This window comes from Rissa tridactyla, chromosome 2 (assembly GCF_028500815.1).
Source record: "Rissa tridactyla isolate bRisTri1 chromosome 2, bRisTri1.patW.cur.20221130, whole genome shotgun sequence".
Lineage (NCBI taxonomy): Eukaryota > Metazoa > Chordata > Aves > Charadriiformes > Laridae > Rissa > Rissa tridactyla.
The window spans coordinates 121,250,469-121,272,939 of record NC_071467.1 but is presented as its reverse complement, the minus strand read 5'-3'; the positions used below and the strand labels follow the sequence as shown (position 1 = coordinate 121,272,939).

At 39.5% G+C, this 22,471-nt stretch overlaps 1 protein-coding gene across 1 annotated transcript in view; it reads left to right on the top strand.

The window, feature by feature from the left end:
• COL6A6 (collagen type VI alpha 6 chain) overlaps positions 1-22,471 on the top strand; it is a 60,727-nt gene continuing 38,256 nt past the window's right edge. The window contains exons 1-13 of the mRNA XM_054190582.1: positions 1-369; positions 1,963-2,058; positions 3,141-3,746; positions 5,997-6,563; positions 7,627-8,241; positions 9,248-9,799; positions 11,072-11,635; positions 13,810-14,385; positions 15,203-15,766; positions 17,500-17,846; positions 17,959-18,037; positions 20,158-20,303; positions 20,540-20,632. Coding sequence (XP_054046557.1) covers positions 216-369; positions 1,963-2,058; positions 3,141-3,746; positions 5,997-6,563; positions 7,627-8,241; positions 9,248-9,799; positions 11,072-11,635; positions 13,810-14,385; positions 15,203-15,766; positions 17,500-17,846; positions 17,959-18,037; positions 20,158-20,303; positions 20,540-20,632 — 4,959 coding nt within the window. The 5' untranslated portion in view covers positions 1-215. The remainder of the gene's footprint in view (positions 370-1,962; positions 2,059-3,140; positions 3,747-5,996; positions 6,564-7,626; positions 8,242-9,247; positions 9,800-11,071; positions 11,636-13,809; positions 14,386-15,202; positions 15,767-17,499; positions 17,847-17,958; positions 18,038-20,157; positions 20,304-20,539; positions 20,633-22,471) is intronic.

Genomic DNA, 22,471 nt, shown 5'->3' with positions numbered 1-22,471 from the left:
TTTTTCAGTGTTCCTCCTTAGAATACAGGGACTGAGAGCTAGCTTTCCTATATGGTTATGCAAGAGACTGTGTTTTATCAATGCTGTCAGAAAAAGGAAGAAATGTGGCTTTCCAGGAATTTTTAGGGGAAAGTGTCTAATTACTTAGAGCTGTACCACAAGTCCCTGCTGATGACGTTAGTCCAAGGGCAGTAGTGTCCTGCGCCGGGGTCCAGATGAGGAAGGTGCCGGCCTGTTGCATGCCTGCAGCGCAGAACAGGGATGGACTGAGGGCGAGGGACCAACGTGCAGTGCAGCCCCCAGAGACAATGGGTGGAGGATCCAGGCAGGGCTTCTTCGGGACCTTTCTCAATCAGCTCTTCCTCGCAGGTGAGCGGTTTTCCCAGGAGCCAGACCCAGCCTGCAGAGCTGCTGGCACCAGCTGTGGGTGTGGTATTTCCATAGAGCAGGATGTTTACAGGAATAGGCAGATCATGGCCTGAGATTGTGGGGAATATTTACAAGATAACAAAATTTATTTACGTGAATTATTTTCCTGATTTGACCAACACAGGACTAATTTCTCTTCTACTTCCTGGGAAAACTGTACTTTTAGAAGACTCTAGTATCTGAATTTGTGAAAATATTTACTTTATAGCCAGCTATGGTATGCAAGCTTCAAGCTCTCAGTGGTTTTGAGTTAGCCAGGTGCAGGGATGAGGAGGAGCGTGACCCGGGCACTTTACCCAAGCTGGCCAACAGGATTATTTCATGCCATGAATGTCACATTCAATATAAATTAGAAAGTTAGCCAAGAAGTTCTCTCTCCCTTGATGTCCGTGATCCTGTGAACTTCTTGCCCCGGTGCCGGACCTCTGAGCCCTTCCCATTCTCCTGAAGCCGTAGCACTTGCAGTGTCCGACATTTACTCTCCACTGCTGGGAGTGCACAGCTTTCTGCTGATAGAATTGGCTGAGTATAATCCTTGTATATTTTATATTGGTATTGGGAGGGATCAGTATTGCTTCTTTTAATATTATTAATGTTGATTATCTAGTCTTACTCTATTAAATCTGTTTATATTTCAAGCCTCAGCTTTCCTTGTTTCTCCTGATTCGCCTTCCTGTGTGGGGAGGGATCATTGGGTGATAGAGTAATTGTCTAAACAACAGTAAATTGTTGCGGGTTTCTTAAACCATAACAATTATTTTTGCTTTTAAAAGCCTGCTGGCTGGCAACTGAACTGGCATGTGGAGGGCTTCAATATATAGAGAGGGTCATGACTGACTGATCACTCACAGAGACATTTAAAGTGACATTTTCCATGCAGGGCTGTAAGCCCAACACAGTGCACACTGAAATAGTCTTTATGTGGCACAGGTTTACTCCTGCAGCACTTCAAATTCAGTCTAGGGCAAATAAAAAAGCTCACTGTTAAATGGTACTTTTCCACCTCCTTTCATATTGGCTATCAAGAGCAGGAGCAATGTTCAGGAGAGCAATGACTCCTCTGGTTGTTAGTTTAGTTCCATAAATTTTCATCTGAATATCAGCTAAAATAAGTTCACACAAATCAAGCCTCAGACTGCAGTCTTACTCCCACTAAAATCAGCGGAAGCTGGATCATCTGTCAATATTGTGTTAAAAGCTTCTCACCATGGGTTACTTTAAAAAACAGAATTAAAACCTGTTGTGGAAAATAGTAGTATTTCAATAGAAGATACCCAGCCTTCCTCGAATCACAAACATGCCCATTCATTAAGGGTTAATAGCTGTTCAAAAGACACTGTTTTTGTAATAATAATTACCATTTCATTAACAAGTGGCTAGTTAAGTGCTTTCTACTTTCCCCCAAATTTAAAAAAATTTCAAAGCAGGATGCATCTGGACCTCAATAGAGCTGGCTCTTCCTGATAAACGTGTGTGGTTAAAAAACAGCTTCTTCAGCTTTCTGACTGTAGCCATTCCTTTCATCTCCCTCAGAGAGGATGCTCAGAGGATTCTGCCTTGAGATGAAGATGCTGCTGGCTTTGTTCTTCATCCTCTTTGAGACACATGCATCGATTCCCCGGAGCACCGGTATTTTATTATCTCTTTTTTAAATGCAATTCTTAATGGGGGAAAAAATCTTTGCTTACCATTTTTGCACTGATAGTCGCCAGAAGCTTGAGAGCTTAAAGAAACTTCTGTGCACAGTAGCTGAAGCTGTATTTGGATGTCAACGTGTGAAGTTTGGGGTGTAAGATATGATATGGGATGTAAGGTGAGAGGTGATGCATGAGGTAACAAGGGGTGAGGTGAGGTTTGAGGTGTGATGAAGTTTGAGGTGAGGTGTAAGGCAAGGTTTGAGAGGTGAGGTGAGGTTTGAAGGGCAAGTTGAAGGGTGAGGTGAAGTGTGAGCTGAGATTCTGGGGGTGAGGTGGAATTCAAGATACAAGCTGAAGTGTGGGGTGTGAAGTGAGGGCTAAGGTGTGAGCTGAAGCGTGAGGTGAGGTATGAAAGGAAATGTTCAGGGGAGGGAAGGTGTGAGGAGTGAGTGAGCTGAGGTGAGGTTGGCCATTTTCCAGAGTGCAGCCTTGCCTGGAAGTGGGCTGCAGGAGGTTGGTCCCTGCCATGACCCCACCATGCAACTCATGCCCACAGACATGCAGCGGTAGTGTAGCTGCCAGTCACCCCCATACAGGGCTCCTGGGCATGTGTAAACATTGTTTGCTCTGGCCCTTTTTGCTGACTTTTTCATACTAGCAATCTACCTCCTAGCCCATTCCTCCATGTTTTTCATGAAACAGTGAACTCTCTCGTTCTTGGAAAAATTTACCTACATAATGACCTTGTGTGCAAGAGAGACCACCTAGGACTGGTTTAGGTGTAAGCAGGCAAAGCAGAATGGTAGAGGTTTTATCTTAGTCCTTCATTTGTATGTTGTTGGGTTGCTAAGTGAAACTACAACTTGATGGAATATCTGGTTAATTTTGTCATGGTGCAGTTGACTAGATATTTCCCAATCTGCAAGCATCCATTTTTCTATGTGGTCACTATCACACATAAATGAGGTGCAGAATTTCTTTCAAAGTCTCATTTCTTGACAGTTGCAATGTCCGACTATGTTATAGCTCCAGAAGAGAAAGGAGATGTAGCAAAATAAGTTTTCTGTGTTTCAGTCCCTACAGATATTGTCCTCTTAGTTGATGGCTCTGACACTATGGAACCTTCATCTCTTCCCTATGTGAAAAATTTTATGATCCGTATGATTGACAGCCTACCAATAGAGCCTAACAAGTTTCAGCTGGCGCTTGCTCAGTACAGTGATGATTTTTCCACTGAATTTATGCTGGACGCTTACAGAAGAAAGGGTCCTATGGTGAAGTATATCAGAAATGAATTTACATTTAATGGTGGGAGTTCAGTACAAATTGGAAATGCCCTCTATCAGGCTTATGAAACCTTTTTCCAAAAGTCAGCAGATGAAAAAGAAAAGCAACAAATCATTGTGATTTTGACATCAGCACATTCAGAAGATGATATTCAAGAAACTGCCACAAGCTTGCAGAATCTTGGAGTAAAGATAATAGCTATAGGGACAAAAGAAGCACCATATAATGAACTTTTTGAGATGGCCACCCCACCATTCCATTACAAAATTCCAGTGATAGAGGAACTGCCTAAATTCTCAGAATATATGCCACAGATCATTGATGATATTATCCAAAAAGACATCACAGACTTAATAAGTATACCTGATTACAATGACACAACTGTGCAAGAAGGTAAGCTGTGATACTTTTGGCATGAAATGTGTGTGCACTGTCATTTGTTTTCTTTTATTACGTATGGCCTTTGTACAGAACCACATGATTTTCCATAATGTGAAAAACAGTGATCTATATACAACTTAGGTGATGCGAACGTGCCAATTTGCTGGATGTTCCTCATAACTACATTGCAAATACTGGGATTTTCTGTTTTTATTTTACATGGCCTTGACTCATTTTTCCAGTTCAGACTTGTATAAGTCTGAACCCCAGGGATACCTCATCCTGGAGGTATTTAAAAGGGGGGTAGACATAGTGCTTAGCGATATGATTTAGTGATGGTTTGTCAGAGTTAGGTTGACGGTTGGACTAGATGATCTGAAAGGTCCCTTCCAACCTAGGTGGTTCTATGATTCTATGATTCTATGACTTAATGTCAGTCTCACAGAGAGTAATGATAATTTTCAGTGTTCTAATGAAAAAAAAAATCAGAAAAATTGGACTATATTGCACTGTATTTCCAAATGTTAAGATAACTTTTGTATAGCATTAAAAAAGGAACATCAGTTAGCAAATATTTCACCTCGGCTTGTGGATAGATGTCTGGTTCTGAAGACTAGTTCAATATTGCATGTGTGATCTGTAATGTATATTGCGTGGTCTGTACAGAGAGGCAGCTGGAAGGGAGAGAGAAGGAAAGAGCACAATATCACCTGTGGGCTTTTCCTTGATGGTGTAGGCTCCTTACCATTCAGCTGGACTAAGGCAATAGCTCTGTGGCAGATAAAATGGGAAGACTGCTTGTAGTCTAAGCTTTTCTCTCCCCTCTTTAGACTACACCTGCTTTTTAACTGTGTATTGCATTTCTGAAACACAGGTTTTGGCATATGCAGTAGACTGCACCGGAGCTTTAGTGCATGCCATATTTCTTCCCTAATTGTATCCTCAATGAGAGCTGTCAGAGTCAACAGGCATGCAGGCTCTTGAGCAGCACAGTAAATTTCTGGGCTGAAGATCAGACTTTGCTGATGTAAGGAACTTCTTACAGATATTATGACAGTGTATAATTTTCGTATTTCAATTTACAGTACTGGAGTTCCACAGGATGAAGGCATTTGCAGGGAATTAGAAGATATTACTTGGAGATCAGGGCAGCTTTTTATTACTTTTATTGCTTTTAAGATATTTGTCAGATAGGTGGTCCTAAACCATGCATTCCTTGCATGGAATAAACATTATTTTCCTGGAGTTTTTCTACCATCCAGAGGGACATTAGGAAGGGAAGGAGGGGAAGAGTTATGATTTGTTACAGTAGAAAGAGATTGATCATGCCAAGTGATCTCATGTCCAATTTCAGGCAACCCCCATGTGGTTGTGCTGCCTCAGGGTAGTGCGACTTTTACTGCTTTGAGCATTTCTGGCTGGCAGTTGTTTCATCCAGCTGCCTAAATTCTCCTTGGTAAGAGCTGCAAAGTAAAAGAAATATTAATTTTTAGCTGTATGCAAATTTCCTAAATCTGGATAAAACTTTTGTGGGATAAACCTGTTTTTCCACCTTGTCTGAAAGGGCTACAATAGACAAGGATGTGTAGAGTTTCCTTTAAGAAAAATATCACTGAACGTTTTTTTGCTCCGTGTTTTATTCCATTCTTTGAAAAATTAGTTTCCATTTCCATAACAACTGATATTAAAGGGTCTGTGAAGAATTAGTTAGTTGTACGAGAACTCCTGTACTGGGTTTTCCTATATGAAATATTTCAAAATCTGAACCGAATCCAGGCCCTTGATATTTGTAACTGAAAGAAGGCACAGCAATTAAATTGTTTTCAAGAATTCAAATTCTGAAAGAAATTGAATACTTGAAAGCATTTTCTTTACTAGGAGTAATATAAAGAACTCATTTCCTTAATACGAAATGTAAGATCTCACCATTTCCTCAAAATGAAGTTACAGTCTGATCTTGAGGAATCACAGATGTAGCAGCCACTATTAAAGTCAGCAAGAATTTCAGATGTTGGGCAAGTCAGCATTTGTCTAGAACCCTGTTAGGTAAATGTTGTAAGAGTGAAAAGGCTTTTTTACTTTTAAAAAGTGAAAACTATGTAGAACAGCTTCTAGGTATAAAAACTGTTTAAGCTTTTCTATTTCTCTTCCCGGACTATTGCTGAGTAAGTACTACGTCACTTTATTGCCTCAACATTGTGTTTTTTGTGTCTGGAGACTTAGTTAAAAATTGTTAATGCTGTTTTTGTGTGGCCTCTGCAGATACTACAGATATTGTCCTGTTGCTTCCCGGCCAACAGGACACAGAAAATGATGCTTTTTTTTACATGAAAGACTTTATTAGCAAACTGATATACGATCTGCCGCTGGAATCTAACCAATACCGTCTTGCACTTGTCCAGTACAATGATGATGTTCATGAAGAGTTTAGACTGGACAAATATAAAACAAAGAAGCATATGTTGATGCTTGTGCAAGAAATGCAAGCGCTGCAAGATGGGCCACTAAAAACTGGCAAGGCCCTCCGGTACATTTATGAAAGGTATTTCAAAGAACCGGTTAATGGAGCAGATAGAAATCAGGTTTTAGTTGTCCTGTCTTCTTTGCCTTCTGAAGATGATGTGGAAGAGTCAGTGAAAATGTTACAAGACAATGAAGTAAAAGTGATAGCCCTTGGGATACGTGAAGCTGTGAGACAACAACTGAGCTTGATGGCTACGCAGCCATTCTCTTCTTATATTCCTAAGGAATGGGACCTCCCTATGTTTTCTAAAAAGGTCTCCAATATTATTGCAGAGTTCCAAATGGATAGCATTAAAGAAGTAGAAGGTAAGAAAATCAATAATGTGGGAGTTGACATTTAAGGACTTTGACCTTCAGTCTGATGCTAGCCACTCTAGGCCTCATGTACCTTCTCATCTCCAGCAACTTGTGTAACGTTCAAGATACACAGGCTGCTGAAAAACAAAGAATAGGAACGTGTTATCCAGGGTTTTAAATACTTTGTCAAGCCTTAGCATGCTTTAAAATAGGGAAGTAGGAGTATGAATGAGATGGACATACTCTCATGCCCATGAAGTTTTGTGCTTGGAATTATTCTTTAAACTTGGTGCTTTTACATGTGTAGGTGTGTGTGAGACACTTGTACTCTTGGATACTAAAAGGAATGGGGATGAAGTAATCTTTTTTTGCTTTTACTCATTGATATTTGATACAACTAGCATCTGTTAATGAAGTACAACTCCTTATGAGACTATGGACCCTCCACAATTAGTAAATTAATGAATAGTCTTTGACAACCTTTAGCAAGTGTGAATGAAAGGAATTACATTAGACTCTCCATTATCAAATCCTTAATGGTACAGCTGAGAAACTTATACTTTTCATGTAGTGTTGAAAATAGGTTTGTGTATTGGGATTTTTCTTATATATATGTGTGTGTAAATATATATATATATCTATCTCAGGTGAGTGATTAAAAAATAAATAAAACCCCCTGTACTTGAAGATTTTTAGCATGCATGATCCAGCCTGTATCCTTACATATGTATCTTCTGTATCAATACACTAGAAAATACGGGCAAGAGTTGAAGTTACAAGAATATGCTTCATATAAAACCCATAAACACTTCTGCTGTTATATCTCCTAGCTTTTCTGGTCTTTTGGTCTTTTATTTTAACTTAAAATGAGGTGTTATCAGTTTGTCATTTGATAACTTATCATTTTTGGTTAAAAAACATTTTTGCAAACTTGTTTTACTTGAAAATAAAGCAGAAACCCTTGTCTTTTAGGAAAAAAAAAAGGAACAACAGTCTATATTTAGTTAATTATAGAAACAGCGTAGAAGATGGCCACTAACATTGTTTTGTTCGCATCCATTTTCCACTGCAGAATGTGACGGAGACTTGGTTGCTGACATTGCATTTATAGTTGATCAGGGTACTTCAAAGTCAAACTTCGAAGAATTAAAGAAATTCCTGCAAAACCTAACATCCTCATTTGATGTGAAGGAGAAATGCATAAGAATTGGCCTGGTGATGTACACTGATGGACAAGAAGTGGTGTCTTATCTGAACACAGATACAAACAAAGCTGAAATTCTGCAGATAATAAAGGACCTTTCTGCTGGGTCAGGAAAAGCCTACACTGGTGCAGCTATTAATGTCACAAGGCTAAAACTCTTTACTGAAAATGCTGGGAGCAGAAGGAAGCAAGGTGTAGAGCAAATAGCTGTTCTGGTTAACCACAGGCTCTCTCAAGACAATGTGACTGATGTTGCTACTCTCCTGCGGAGAAGTGGCGTGACAGTGTTTGCCATAGGTCTTGAAGATGCTTCTGATCAACAGCTGGTCCAGATAGCCTCTTATCCTCAAGAGCAGTATGTTACCAGTCTCAAGGTGTTTTCTGATCTGCAAAAGCAAAATACAATTTTTCGAAAGAAGCTCTTGAATCAAATACAACACGAGCTCTATGTCCAGTCTGAAAGAAAAGAGGTTCTCAAAACAGGTAAAGCTTTCCAGATAACTTTGATTCTTTCCAGATGAAGGGGTTTTAACTGAAGACTGTCCTGAACTATGATTGAGCTTTTGAGAACCTTCTCACATTCTCAAACTGAACTTTTCAGTTTGAACTTTTGAGAAGAAGAATCTATATTTAAAGTTGAACATGGATTCACATTTTTCTCATTAGCATACTGCTGAAGTTCAGTAGTATTAAAAGCCTGTTCATTTGTACCGTTATTTAATAGGAAGGACTAATACTGGCAGAAAGTAAGTTAAGAGTAAGTTAGAAACCTACTAAGGAGCCGTTAGAGCTTGATCTGTTGGAAGATGCTGCATCTGAATGAAATTTCCCTAGGAACGTTCACCTTCCAGTCAGTCTACTTTTATTTTGATCAAACCTAGAAAATAGCTGAGAATGTGTACATCCATGGGGTTTTTGGTAGATCTTAAGCCGTCAGGGTGTTTGTCCTGGAAAAAATGGAGTGGCTGAAGTTTTCAGACTGGTCTAGAAGTAGTAATAACAATAGAGTAGCCTTAGATATTTTATTAAAAATTGCCAGTGGATTTATGCTTAAGAGCACTTAAAGTCAGTTGTTTCCTGCTGTGGACTATCAGAACATTAAGTGACTGCTCCTGGTCCACGGAACCTTATTCCATGTAAAACCAGTCATACTGGTTAAACGTTTAACATGGCTGTGTAATGATGCATGATGAATTCTGATGACTCAGAAGTCAGGGAATTGCTGGATGTATTTTCTTAAAAGCATTTCAGTGGTGTTTGAAAAACTCCAAGCTATCAGTTTTGTTTTCTGTGAGGAAAGTAGTCACATAGCCGAAGATAAATAGTGTTTTGTTTCTTGCTATCACACCTAAGATGCCTAGCAGGTTAAGTTTGCCAACTTTTTTGTTACCAATGTATTAGTTTATTATATATTACAAAAGGAGTGGAGATAGGTGATCTGTCCATGTGTACAACAGTGATGTAATGGAGACTTTCTCATTCCACATAGGATGCCTGGACACAGAAGCAGCTGATATTTATTTGCTCATTGATGGTTCATCAAGTCTTAACTACTTGGATTTTGTGGATATGAAGAATTTTTTGAAGGAAATGGTTAGGCTGTTTGACATAGGAATGAATAAAGTGCGATTTGGACTCGTGCAGTTCTCACACTTCAATGAACTGGAGTTTAAACTTGATAAATACACTTCAGCAAGTGATCTGATAAAAGCGATTGAAAATATTCGGCAAATAGGTGGAAATACCAGTACAGGGGCAGCTCTAGCTTACATGAAGCTTTTGTTTGAAGAGGCCAGGAGACCAGGAATGCCTTGCCATCTAGTTGTTCTCACAGATGGACAGTCACAGGACAGCGTGAAGGAACCAGCCATGAAACTCAGGGAAGACCAGATTAACATTTATGCCATTGGTGTGAGGGGAGCCAATAGAACTCAGCTTTATGAGATTGCAGGAGTGAAAAACAGAGTGTACTTTGTACATGATTTTGACTTGCTGAAAGACATTAAAAATGAAGTTGTCCGAGAGATCTGTACCATAGAAGGTAAGACCATGCTTTCACTTTGTCCTGACAACACAGAAAATAAACAAATTCCTTTTGATTTGATAGAGAAATTATTTCATTAATAACATAAGATACCTTTTTTTCTAGCTTGAACAATTTCACTGTCAGTCGGTTGAGGTTTTCAGAGGGTGATGGTGATTTTTGTGTAGCTTAAATGTTGGCCAATATAATGAAAAGGTCTTATGTTCAGAAAACACCAAGAATCTCTTGCCTGTATATTACAGACTTATTCTCTGGTTGCCCAGAGAAGTTGTGGATACCCCATCTTTGGAAGTGTTCAAGGTCAGGTTGCTTGGACCTTTGAGCAACATGATCTAGTGAAAGATGTCCCTACCCATGGCAGGGGGTTGAACTAGGTGATCTGTAAAAGGTCCCTTCCAACCCAAACTATTCCATGATTCTATGAAATTGAGTTACCAATGTCCAAGGCGCCCAAAATCACATATCACTGTAGAACTACTAGGTCTGTGAATGTGTCTAATTTTGAACATATCTTCCTTACAGCTAGCTATTGAGCTTGCTGTTTTCCTTATCTGAAGCAAGCCAGTCTCTTTTATCAGGGGTAGATAGGTACAGCATATCCCTCAAATAGGATTCTAGAATTGAGATTTGAGAAGTCAAAATAAGACAGTTTTACAATTTGAAGTAATGATGTAGAAATAAGTATTCTCTAAACAGTAGCATTCACCAGGGAACAAGCAAAGGTTTTGTTGCACTAATACCTCCATCCCTGCTTAATTTCTTACAACCCTATAAAATGTTAATGAAAGAATGTGCTTAAATGTGACCCACCAGTATGCAGGCTGTCCATTTGTACCTATCTGTCATTTGGCTCACCTCTTTCTGTAAAACAAGTTGCTATTTCCTACCTCACTGAAATGAAGAGAAAATTTTCAGCTTTCTCAGGCTCCAAAACTTGACCAGCCACAGGCTTTAGATTTTTGTTTTTGAAATTTCTTGCTGATCTTAAGACACTGCTTCAGTTGCTGCTGTGATTTAATGCTGACTGATGGAATTCCAACTGATGAAGATAATAATGCCCTTGGTCAGATCTGAGGGCGTAAAGTAATTTAGTCACAGTCATAAATTATTGATGAACTAATAAAATCTAGAGTTTGAAAAGGCTTGTGCTGATTTTTTTTTCTTTCTTTTGTGTTTCTAAAGTTATTCTGTCTTTTTAACCTGTTTATGTTTTTTCTCAAAAGAAAGTAAAAACCTGTAAGCTTAAAAACCTTTTTTTTTCCTTGACAGCCTGCAAAGAAATGAAAGCTGATGTCATGTTTCTATTGGACAGTTCTGCAAGTATTGGAGATGAGAATTTTAGAAAAATGAAAAACTTCACAAGAGAGCTGGTGAACAGAATAGATGTTGGTGCAGACAGAATGCAGATTGGTCTTGTCCAATTTAGCAACAAACCAAAGGAAGAGTTCAAACTCAACACCTACTCCACCAAAAGAGATATCCTCAGTGCTATTGATAGGATATCTCCCCTTCAGTCCGCCACACTGACAGGAGAAGCACTGAAGTTCATGCTTAAATACTTTCAAGCCAGTAGTGGTTCACGTCATGCAGTTAAAAAAATTCTCATCCTGATCACAGATGGGGAATCGCAAGATGAAGTTGGAGCCCCTGCCAGAGGACTCCGACAAATGGGCATTAGTATCTACTCTGTTGGAGTTTTTAATGCAAACAAAACTCAGCTTGAAGAGATTAGTGGGAAGCGTGAGAGGGTATTCTATGTTGAAAATTTTGATATTCTAAGCCAGATAAATAGCAACCTCATTTTTGAAATGTGCAGTAGTCCTCCTGATGACAGTAAGTATGATAATCTTCAGTGAGTTAGTAATGCATGAGCTATCATGGGGTTTTTGTTCTGAACCAATCAAGTGTCACAGTCACAGAGCTGACTGTCTCTCTCTCCTAGTGTTAGTTTGTCCCATGTGAATTTTCTGCATCCCATTGCTCTGTCTCTGAGGGGGGCACTTCACAGGTCTCCTAGGGTACCACTCTGGGTCACAGGGCTCTGACCACTCTGTTCACACCCTGGAGATCTAGCTGAGCATGGGTGCCTCTGATTCTTTCCCTTGGGTATATGAGATTAGATACCTGCATGGAAAAGTATGGGTCTTCACTTAGGGCGAATAAACCTTACAGAGAAAAGGCTTCACTCACTCCTTCCTTTGAAGTCTAACTGTCATCTCATTATGCACACCTTTCAGCTGCTATTTCTGTGGACTTCACACGGGGCAAGAAAGGGAGCTTCACATGACTCAGTCTGATTTTTTTCTGAGTAGCAGTGTTGGAAGAGCCCACATGGTCACTGAATGCAGTTCTTTGGGGCCAGAGGCAACTAGGGTGCAATCAGTGTCTTTGGAAACAGTGCATTTGTAATCCCGCTTGAAATTCCTTATTCTTCTGTGTTCTCAAATATTGTCTTTTCTGGACAAAACCAATTAAGAATTCACACCATTATCTTCTTTAATTATTTTTTCCCCCATATGCACATTAAATGAATGTAGTCATATTAAACCACACTGGCAGGCAAGCTTGCATACAGTATTTATACTCTTTACAGACCTGGATGACTAAGTGAACTGGGTTGGTTTTTTTCTTGGGGTGATACCTTTAGCTGAGGGTGTAAATGGGGAAAGCGGTCAGGCTGCAAAAAGAAGCAGATGGTGTGTCCTGCTGCTCTGGGCTCTCATGGATGTCAGCCATGCTTGTAAACATGAGATAGATAGGATTTTAAAAAGCACTTGAGTAGCAGCTATGCATTGTCTAACTCAGTTGCACTAAGGCATACTGTATTTCTGTGACAGTGCAAAAGACTTTACAGGGCGTGTACTTCCTGATCTCTCTCTGCTATGTAAAGGTAGAACATATAGTAGCTTGCTAAAACTTGGATTCAAAGTCGCTGCCTCAGTCATGGAAATAGCACTCATTTAAAAGAGGTGGGCTTAACTTGAGTTCAGTACTGAAGTCTATCCAGCATCCAGGTTTTGAGCTTTCAAAACTCCCTTTCTTCGCCTAGGGGTGAGGGGAGAGTGGGGAGAAGAGCAAAGCGTTAAGGCATGCAAGGTGATCTATTCAGAGCCCTAAGAGGTCCAAACAGCCTGTGTTCATACATGTGACTATGTCTTTGCGCTACTGCTGTACAGAACTTGTAACTAAGGAGAGTTTTTTAAGTACTACTACAATTAGCCAAGATACTAAGCATCATTTTTTCTTCTCAGCAGTTTTGGAAAAGGCATCATAGCTTATGTAGTGAGAAAGATCGGGTGTAAAGAGGGAAGCATGAAATATAATGAGTCACCAGCTATCATCTATGCTGCTTTGTATGTCTGCAGCTGGGAGAATGCTCTCCTTCAGATGGACTAAACTGTTCTCCCTCCAGGGAGTAAGCTGGAGGAAGGGTGTTAGCCCAGCTCTTCAAAGCAATAGTTTACAACACTGAGACTGTAGGAGGCAAACCCACTGCCTCAATTTCAATTCAGATAGGAAATAAACATTTGGATTTTTTTCTGCTAGATGTTAAGTAGGAACTGACAAAATGTGCTGTATGCAAGAGGGAGGAAAGTTTCAGTTAATCCTGTGGAAGGATAGATTTAGGTATTGTAAGCTAATAGAAATATTTCCACAATATCAACTGAAATATGACCATTTGTTTGCTTTATAAGCCCTGTACTGTGATGTCCAGAACAAAAGGATAGCATTTATGATAACTAAGAAAACATTCAGTTTAGTCTAACTCTGCTCTGATTACCGGAATCATGAAGTTCACTCTGAACAGTCTCAGAAGCAACAAGAATCTGTCATATGTGCAACTTATTGATAGTAACAAGACAGTTATCTCTGCAAACACCATTCAGTTAGCAAAGTTATACAGACATTGCATAGATCTCTGAGAAATGGACTTGAGTTATAATAATCAGTAAGATTCTGCATAATTTTAACATGAGGTCTTCACTTTTCTCAATTTGCTTTTACAGAATGCAGAAGAGTGGAACGTTTAGACATTGTATTTGTTATGGACAGCTCTGGAAGCATAGGGTCCTCACAGTACCAGGCCATGAAAGACTTCATAATTGCCCTGGTGAAACAGTCTAATGTTGGCCCAGATGGAGTACAGTTTGGAGCACTGAAATATTCTGATAAACCGGTAGAGCTCTTCTACCTCAATAAGTATACTACAAAACGGGATATTACTGAGGCTATCCAGAGAGATGACCCTCTAGGGCAATCAACTTACACGGCAGAGGCACTGTTCCATTCAGAAATGTTCTTCACTGAAGAACATGGCAGCCGCAAGAGCAAAGGAGTTCCCCAGGTGCTGATGGTAATAACTGATGGGGAATCCCATGATAAAGACAGGCTGGATGGTGCGGCCCAGAGACTAAGGAACAAAGGAGTTACCATCTACGCAGTTGGAGTTGAAGGAGCAAATAGAAACGAACTTTTGACAATGGCTGGATCAGAGGACAAATGTTTCTATGTGGATACCTTCGAAGGACTTGAGAGCTTAACCACAAATATAACAGATAATATGTGTGATATTTCGGTACAAGGTAAGTATATACTCACTATTGGCTGTTGTGTTCAACTTCCTCTTGCCCTACAACTCTGTTTGAAGAAAAGTCTTGCAAAGGCATTTATCAGATCAATACAGATAACATAATCTGATCTGATTAATGTGATTTAAATTACAGCAATCTCTGTTTCCTGCTTGTTCAGTTCAGCTCTTCTAGTGGCTACTTTTTCCCTCCTTCTCCTTCTGCAATCTTTCTGAATGGAAGTAGATATGGCTGCTGTGCTTTATTTGGAAGTTGGTCTTTTTGGGCTATGGTAAGCGTGCTTTAGTTCTCGGACAGTGGAGACACCTCATCTGTGAATCCTGAAGAGTCTCAATTTTGTATATACATGCAGGATGGGATTTATCTTACTTAGCTTTAGCTGTCTATACCTGCCATGTCTAGTCACTGTAGTTTCCCTTTCTAAGCAGCATGGAGAGAAACAGGCATTTTTGGTGTGTGTGTCACCTGACCTCTTTAGACATTTGCATGAGGCTGAGATGAAGTGTGCCCTTGCCTGGTGGACATTTTGTTAGGCCAATGTAATTTTCTTTGTTTAGTAGGTAAGAGGGAAATGTACCTATGGTTTTCTGCAACATACATGCTTACAGGAGTGTGTTTTGTGTTTGGGGACTAGATGTCTGAATTTCCATGTACATTACATTTTATGCGCTTAACTTTCTTTTGTAGATCTATTTGTTGGGGTTTTTTGTCAATATCACCAGTAGGATGTGGGAGGTAGAGGCAGGATTACTAATGATAGGCATAGAGTTATGTACTTTATTAATTATATTTTTTCCTTTATCTTCTGCAGACTGTCCAAAGAAAGCAGATGTTATTTTCCTAATAGACGGTTCCAGAAATATAGATGAAGAAAACTTCAGGATAATGATGGACTTTGCGACAAGTGTAATCAATCCAGCTGTTATTGCTCAAAATACCAAAATTGGCTTTGCACTGTACGGTGGTGTCTATAAAGAAGAGTTCAACCTAGGCATTTTTCCAAACATATCAGAGCTAGAATTTAAAATTCAAAGCATCAAACAAATTACAGGGCACAAAACTAATCTTGAAAATGCACTTGAGAAAGTGAAATTCAACTTCCAACCAGAAAAGGGTAGCAGAATACATGAAAATGTCCAACAGATTTTAGTGGTAATCATGGCTGGACGAACAACCAGTAGAGCTGCAAGAGCAGCAGAAAGCCTGAGGAAGAAAGGTGTTGATATATATGCCATCGGCGTGGGAAATGTTGATCAGTCCCAGCTAACACAGATAACTGGATCATCAAGTAGGAAATATGCTGTTGATGATTTTTCTAACTTGAAGACCATAAAAAAAAGACTGGTTGATGTTATTTGTAAGGATAATAGAAAAGGTAAATATCCCCGAACCAAACTGTTCTAAGATCTGTGTGCTGCTTTAAGTATCCTTCCCAGTTAGAGTGGTTCTTTAGAATACATTTGGTTGATCTTCTGCAACACTCTGAAAACAGAATTGAAAACTTCTTCTGACTCACATGAAGATAATGATCTCTGTGGAATAAATTAACTACATACATTAGCTACATCTCTCTAAAATTGCTGAAAGAAATGACTCGGATGTTTCCTCTTTGCTCCCTCCATAGAATAAAGTGTATGATCTGACAAACAAATAACCACCCACTTCAGTTTGCCTTGTGTTAGCTTCTGCCTTGCTGCACATGCAGATACTCTCCTTCCCAGGTACATAAGGTATTTCCCATTTTCTCCCTTTCAGGAAGGGTAGAAAGACACACGTGAACAGTTACTGTGAATTTAGTAAGTTTTCTACAAGCTCACACCCTACTGTACTCCTCATTAATTTATCCAGGTACTTATGTTCTCATTTGTGCAAATTTGAGCTGATTGACTGAGATCACACATCACAGGCTTGAAGATTTTAGTTTTAATTGTTTAAACATGTGTCTGAGCTTTAGACTGTATAATTTTCATCCGCTTCCTTACTCAAAGTACAGCTTTCGTACTTTGAGTACTAAAGTACTTTGTGTACTAAAATTGGTTTTGCTTCTGAGTTGACAGCAACTCTGATGCCATATCATCCAAACACTAATTTGAGAAAGTTAGAAGCAGTTACCACAATTGCAGAGCAGAAATAAAGCGTTACTAGCAATAGGTGCAATTCTTAAAAATGTCTGTTTTCTCTTCTGCTGAATTGCAGACAGAAATAACATGAGAAAGACATTAATCCCATAGAATACTCATGCAGTGACTCAGTCATACTACAGTTTAGAGTGACCTCACATCTAACTAAACAAGGGACACGGTGGCAGTACTTCTTGTTTTGTGGCATGTGCTTTCATTTTGCTTCTGGTTTTCCCATTACCTCACATGCAGTGAGAAATTATGCTGAAATGCGTATTGAGAGTTGGGGGCCCCTGCTCTGTCTGCTAACTGTGCAGAGCTGTCCATGCCACAATGAATGTGCAAGCACAGGTAAAAAGTATAATGAGGGGCAAAGAAGGGAAGTGATTTGGTATTGACCCAAATCTTAAACATTAGGCATAGCATTTTTTTAAAGTAATGAAACTACTACGTCAGTTATGTGTTAACTCTCCAGCACAACATGTTAAAACCAAACAGCCCTCTGATTTAAATAATACCTGCTCAATTGCCTGTAGATGGGGAATAAGGGCAAAGAAGGGGCAAAACCAGATGAACTGAGAAGTACCTCCAGTGAAATAATTTCTGAAACGGATGCTGACATTGCTATTAAGAGGATGGGCTCTCAGATTTGTTATGTAAGGATAATTACAGAACACATTTTCAGTTAAAGACATTTAGGAATTTTTAGCAGCTTTATCTATCCAATATGCTTTTCATTTCCACAATTTTTCTCTAGAAATTAAAAATTCGTCTGAGTGGGTTTAAGATTAACATATCTCTAGATGAATTAGAGACCTAAAGATTCATTTCAGATCATCTACCTGAGGCTTGGAGATGACAGATTCCAGAGGCTCCTGCCTACTTAGCTGATGTGCATTGGTCTCCCCTTGTTGTGTTTTTTCTCTTCTGTTTTTCTTTACCTGAAATGAAAATTGTTTGATGCATTTCTTTGTGATTTTTCCAACAGTGGCTTGTTTTGTGGATGTCACTGTGGGATTTGACATTTCGTCACAGAGGGAAGGCCACCACTTATTTCATGGACAGACCAGACTGGAAAAACTTTTCCCTGAGATTTTGCAAGCCCTCCTGTTACTAAGTGATGTGAGCTGCGTTGTTGGGTCCAAGACACAGAGCAGCGTGGCTGTTCAAGTGAAGAATAGTGTTACTCCAATATCCACAAAGTTCTACATTGACAGTGAATCTATCTGGCATAACCTGTCTAGTGCTGTGATCAAGAGACCATCCCAACTTAATGTTGAGTTCTTGCAGTCACTTTGGGAAACGTTTCAGAACACGGATGAGACCCGACAAAAGGTAATGTGATGACTTTAGCAAAATCCTTTGGTCAAAACTGAATAAGAAAGACTGAAATACGGTTGTTCTTCACTTCTTTATGATTTAAATTGTCACTTTTATGTCTTTGTAGGTATTACTTGTGTTTTCAGATGGTGTGGATGATGACTTAGAAGCACTCGAACAAAAATCTGAAGAACTTAAGGAGAAAGGTATCTATTTTAGAAAAGTCAGAATGTTTTATTTCTCCAGTGGCCTAGCAATGGGGTGAGAGAGGTATTTAATTTTTTCTGCAGAAAGAGAAGAGGGAGTTTAGCAGCAAATAAAAGGAGTTATATGCTCAGTCAATGTAAATCAGAATAGCTCCATTGAAGTGAGATTGACAACACCAGATAAGACTGTCCTCCTACCTTGGCCGTTATCTTTCTCTGTGGCCAGTTGTGGATGGAAACACCTAATAACAGGGCTAAGTAAATAGTAATGCTTCTTTGGGATGACTTCCCCGTTTAGAGATTTTATGGTCTGAAACAATCTTTCTTAGAATGTTTAACTTTCCCACAGCCACATGTATCTGTTGTGTTTCACCAGTTGATCATCTGCGTTGTCCTCAGTATCTGTTATCACCCAGAAACCTAGCAGAGTGGGGAGAAGATAGAGTAGTTATCTTCCCCTCTGCCCTGTAGGCTTCAGTGTCTGCATCAGCACCTGATTTCAGAGCCCAGGGTCAGAGAGGTAGGGCAGCAGGAATGGAGAAGCTGTCACAGCTGCGAAGCCCTTCTGATGTGTGCAGGAGACTGTCATGCATGAAACAGTGAAAAACAGAACTGGAGATGGAAGGGCTAGATTTGCTAAAGGGAGATGCAAGGGGCTTCTCAGTTGGTACCAGTCCCTTTGGTGTGTGCTTGTCCCTAATCCCATACAGACATCCATTGTCTCATATCTATTGTCTCTTCTCTCTTTTCCCAACAACAACCTTGCAAAGAATTCCTTTACGAAAAGCTGGCAAGTGACAAGAAGAGTGGAGTACAAGGGTGATGAGTGCAGGCAGTAAAACGGAGCATAAAAGTCCTATTAGCAAAGATGCTATTAGCTTCAGAGCAGTAATAATGGGGAAAACATGAGGTCTCTTTTGACACAGTGGCAGCTGTATGGGAAAGATGAGAAGATGTATAGATAATGCCTAACAGCTCGCTCAACCATACCAAAGACTGTTTCCTTGGGATGCTGTGTAGTGTTGGTCAGTTGTCCTATATCAATAAGCAAATTAGGTGTAGAAGTGTGATTTGGGCTTGAGTTTTAAAATAAATTTTAAAATGTCTTTGGTCTTAGGTTTGGATGTTTTTTGTTTGTTTCTGTTGTTCTTTGCTTTCATTTGCTGGGACTGTGCAGCATCATTCAGCTAAAGACTGCTCTCGTCTCCGTTCAAGTGAGTCAGCAGTCTGGCTGCTAGATTCAGGGAATTTAAATCAGAGTAAATTCAGTTTGTTTGGATTTGAATATGCTGATATTACCAGCTGTGTTGTACAAATGTATAAAAGGAAGGGACTCAGTTGCTATTACTGTGACCAGCATACTCCCCTGTGCATATCTCTCCTTCCCTAAGTCTCACTCTGGAATTGCAATATAACTGCATTTTCAACCAAATTGTTGCCTCACTGTGCTTTTTTTCCTTACAAAAGGAGATAGACTGTTCTCTGTTGTCTCTCTGAATGATCTGAGTTCAAGGGGAGCACTTCAGGACATTATGGCATAGGGTATCTCTTTGCCTCTTTTCTTCTTGCTTTGCAACCTGAGGAGGTGTCTTGGTGGCCACTAGCTTACTCTGATTTCACACTGGTGTCATTCTAGATCAATGTAAAGACATGCATTCCTACAGTAAAACTGGGCTGGAGAAACAGAGAATTCAAACCTGCAATTTCTCTGGCATCTACCTCAGCTTTAGATCTGCTGTTGTAGCCACTTGGAGCCACCAATATTTGTTATTATTTTAATGTAAAAAGAAATGCATGCTAAAATTTTTATTTTTCCTGAGAGGTACATGATTAAGTGAATATTTATGTCGACACCCAAATCAATCATATGGTTTTGAATCATTAATCATTATTCAAATAGGAAGGTTTTTATGTTGAGCCTTTTCATTGTCATTAGCACCTCATTTGAATCACTTACATAATTGTATACCATCAAAAGTGTGGCTTTTACAGCTGGTATTCCTAGTAGGTATCGTTCACCTGATGCATGGGATAAGTCATATCACGATGCATGTATAGATAAGGTACAGAGACCATTTTTCAATGGAACTTAAATTTATTTTCATATTTATTGTACTTAGGTTTGGATGGTCTTATAACTGTTGCTCTGGAAGGAGCCTCCAACGTTCAAAACTTCCGATCCATTGAGTTTGGAAAAGGATTTGAATATGGAACTCACTTAGATATTGGCATGACAGATATCGCTAGCAGGCTATCCAAGTTCTTGGTAAGTTTTTTGATAAAGAACCAATGCACACAGTAAGATCTTATGTAAAAGAACTGTACAATCAGACCGTAAGTATCAAGTTTGGTAAATACGACTAACAAAGGAGTCATGCTATTAATAAACATAAAGTCCAGTTGTATTCTTATGGTGAGTGCTTCCAGTAAGAGTAGGAGCAGAGTCAATGAGGAAATTTTTGGAAAATACATTTTTATCTGCAGTAACTTCTTCTTTTTAAGAACAATATTGCTGAGAGGACCTGCTGCTGTTTGGCTTGCAAATGTGTTGGGGAAGAAGGTGACATCGGAGATAGGGGAAAACAAGGGATAAAGGTAAGAATGCATCCTAGCTTTGTATTGCTAAGTTTGAGTTGTAAATAATAACGTAAAGATGTTTATCTACCTATGTTTTATGGCGTGATTTTGGTATATCTTCCAAAATAACAATATACCCTCTGTCTAACAATGCAGGAGGAGGAATCAGTCATCAGTTATGAGTAGTATGGAGGATGGGGAACATTTCAAAATTGATGAGCTTATCTAAAGATTCTAATACAGGTTTTGCTTAGCAACTTGCCTGCTTTTCCCTAAAATGTGTGTCTTTCAGAGATCTCTATTCAGAGCCATCAGAAAGTTCCAATGACTGCTTGTGTTCCTACTGGCTGCATTATTTATCAGTCTGGGTAGCAATAAGTGGTTTCTGCAGGAGTTCCAGAAAGAGCCCAAATCTGATGAGGGCATTGCATTTCATTTCAATAGTAAAGATTTCCATTAAAGTCAATGGAAAGATGCCAGTGAAATCCTACAGGCTAGGGCATTAAAAGCTAATCCATACAAACAAGCAAAAATACTTTGAATGAAATTATTTGTCTTGGGATTTTTACTTTTTTTTTTTTTACTAACTAGACTTCCAGTTAAGGAATGCAACAGAACCCTCCTAAATCTCAGACATTTGTGACTTTTATTGTATTCTTTTTCTTTGATGTAGTTAAGAAATAGTAGAAGATTCTGTACTGTAGTTCAGTAGTGTAACATTTAATTCTATTCAACTTTAAGTAACTTATTTTGACAGCTTGCATAATAACTGAGAGTTCTGTCAAATGTGTGCATTAATTTTAACTAAAAACATGCTCTACCATGTGGGTATTTGAAGAATATACTTTTTCAAGCTATCAGGAGTGCAAATATCGTGGAAGAATGTCCCCTGTATAAATGAAACGTTACTTTCTATACAGTCCCGATGTCCCTGTGGACATCCCTGTGGATGTTGACTAGTCACTCGGCATTGGGTGTTGCTTCTCACCTGTGTATTTCAGCAGCCATCAACACTGCTGCAGGAGGCTTCAGATTTTCTGCTTCCAGCAGATGACAAAATGGACAGCTCAGGCAGATATAGTATTAGTTCACATACATTTTTTGCGCACCCATAGCTTTATTTTGTCCTCTAGCTCTTCTCTGCTTTTCCAGAGTTAAAGAATTCCCTTGAGTCTTTTCACACTTATATCTTGTCTCCTGCACAGCATCTCTTCCATCCTTGGTTCTTCTTTCATTATAAATATTAAGCAAAGTCCAAGATAGGTCTGCAGGTGCAGTCTCAGGACAGGTATGCCCTGCTGCTATTTCTAATGCTTTACCAGGCCAGATGATGGGTTCCTGCCTTGCCAGGGCAAACCACAGCCTCTGTCACCTGCCAGCGTGGCATTTGTGATCTGATATTTTGCTTAATGCTGTCAGTTTTTGCAGGAAACTGAGTGACGGTAGAAGAAAGTGCTCCTTTGCAGCCTCAGTTCACAACAAGAATAAACTTTGCTACTCCAAAAGTCAAGGTATAAAGGAACCTCTTGCAGGGTAGCACTTCGCAGTGCTGATGACTAAGTGGGGTAAAATTTGGGGGATCAGACACACTCTCTTTTAGCCTTCTCTCTCTCAGGAGAGAGTATATATGAAGGCTTTTCACTTTCCAAAAAGCTCTCATAAAACATTGTGCCAGGGTCAGTGGCTTCTCCCACCTGGCAGCATACTCTAGGCACACAGAAGACCTACCTCAGAATTCAGTATAAAGGCTGTTGTGCCAGGCTAGATTTTTACTCTCCAAATGTTACCCTCTTGCAAAAGAGGCCTCTGAATTCAGGTAGGAGCTTTTTGGCCTATGAATCTTTTTTGCACAGGGGA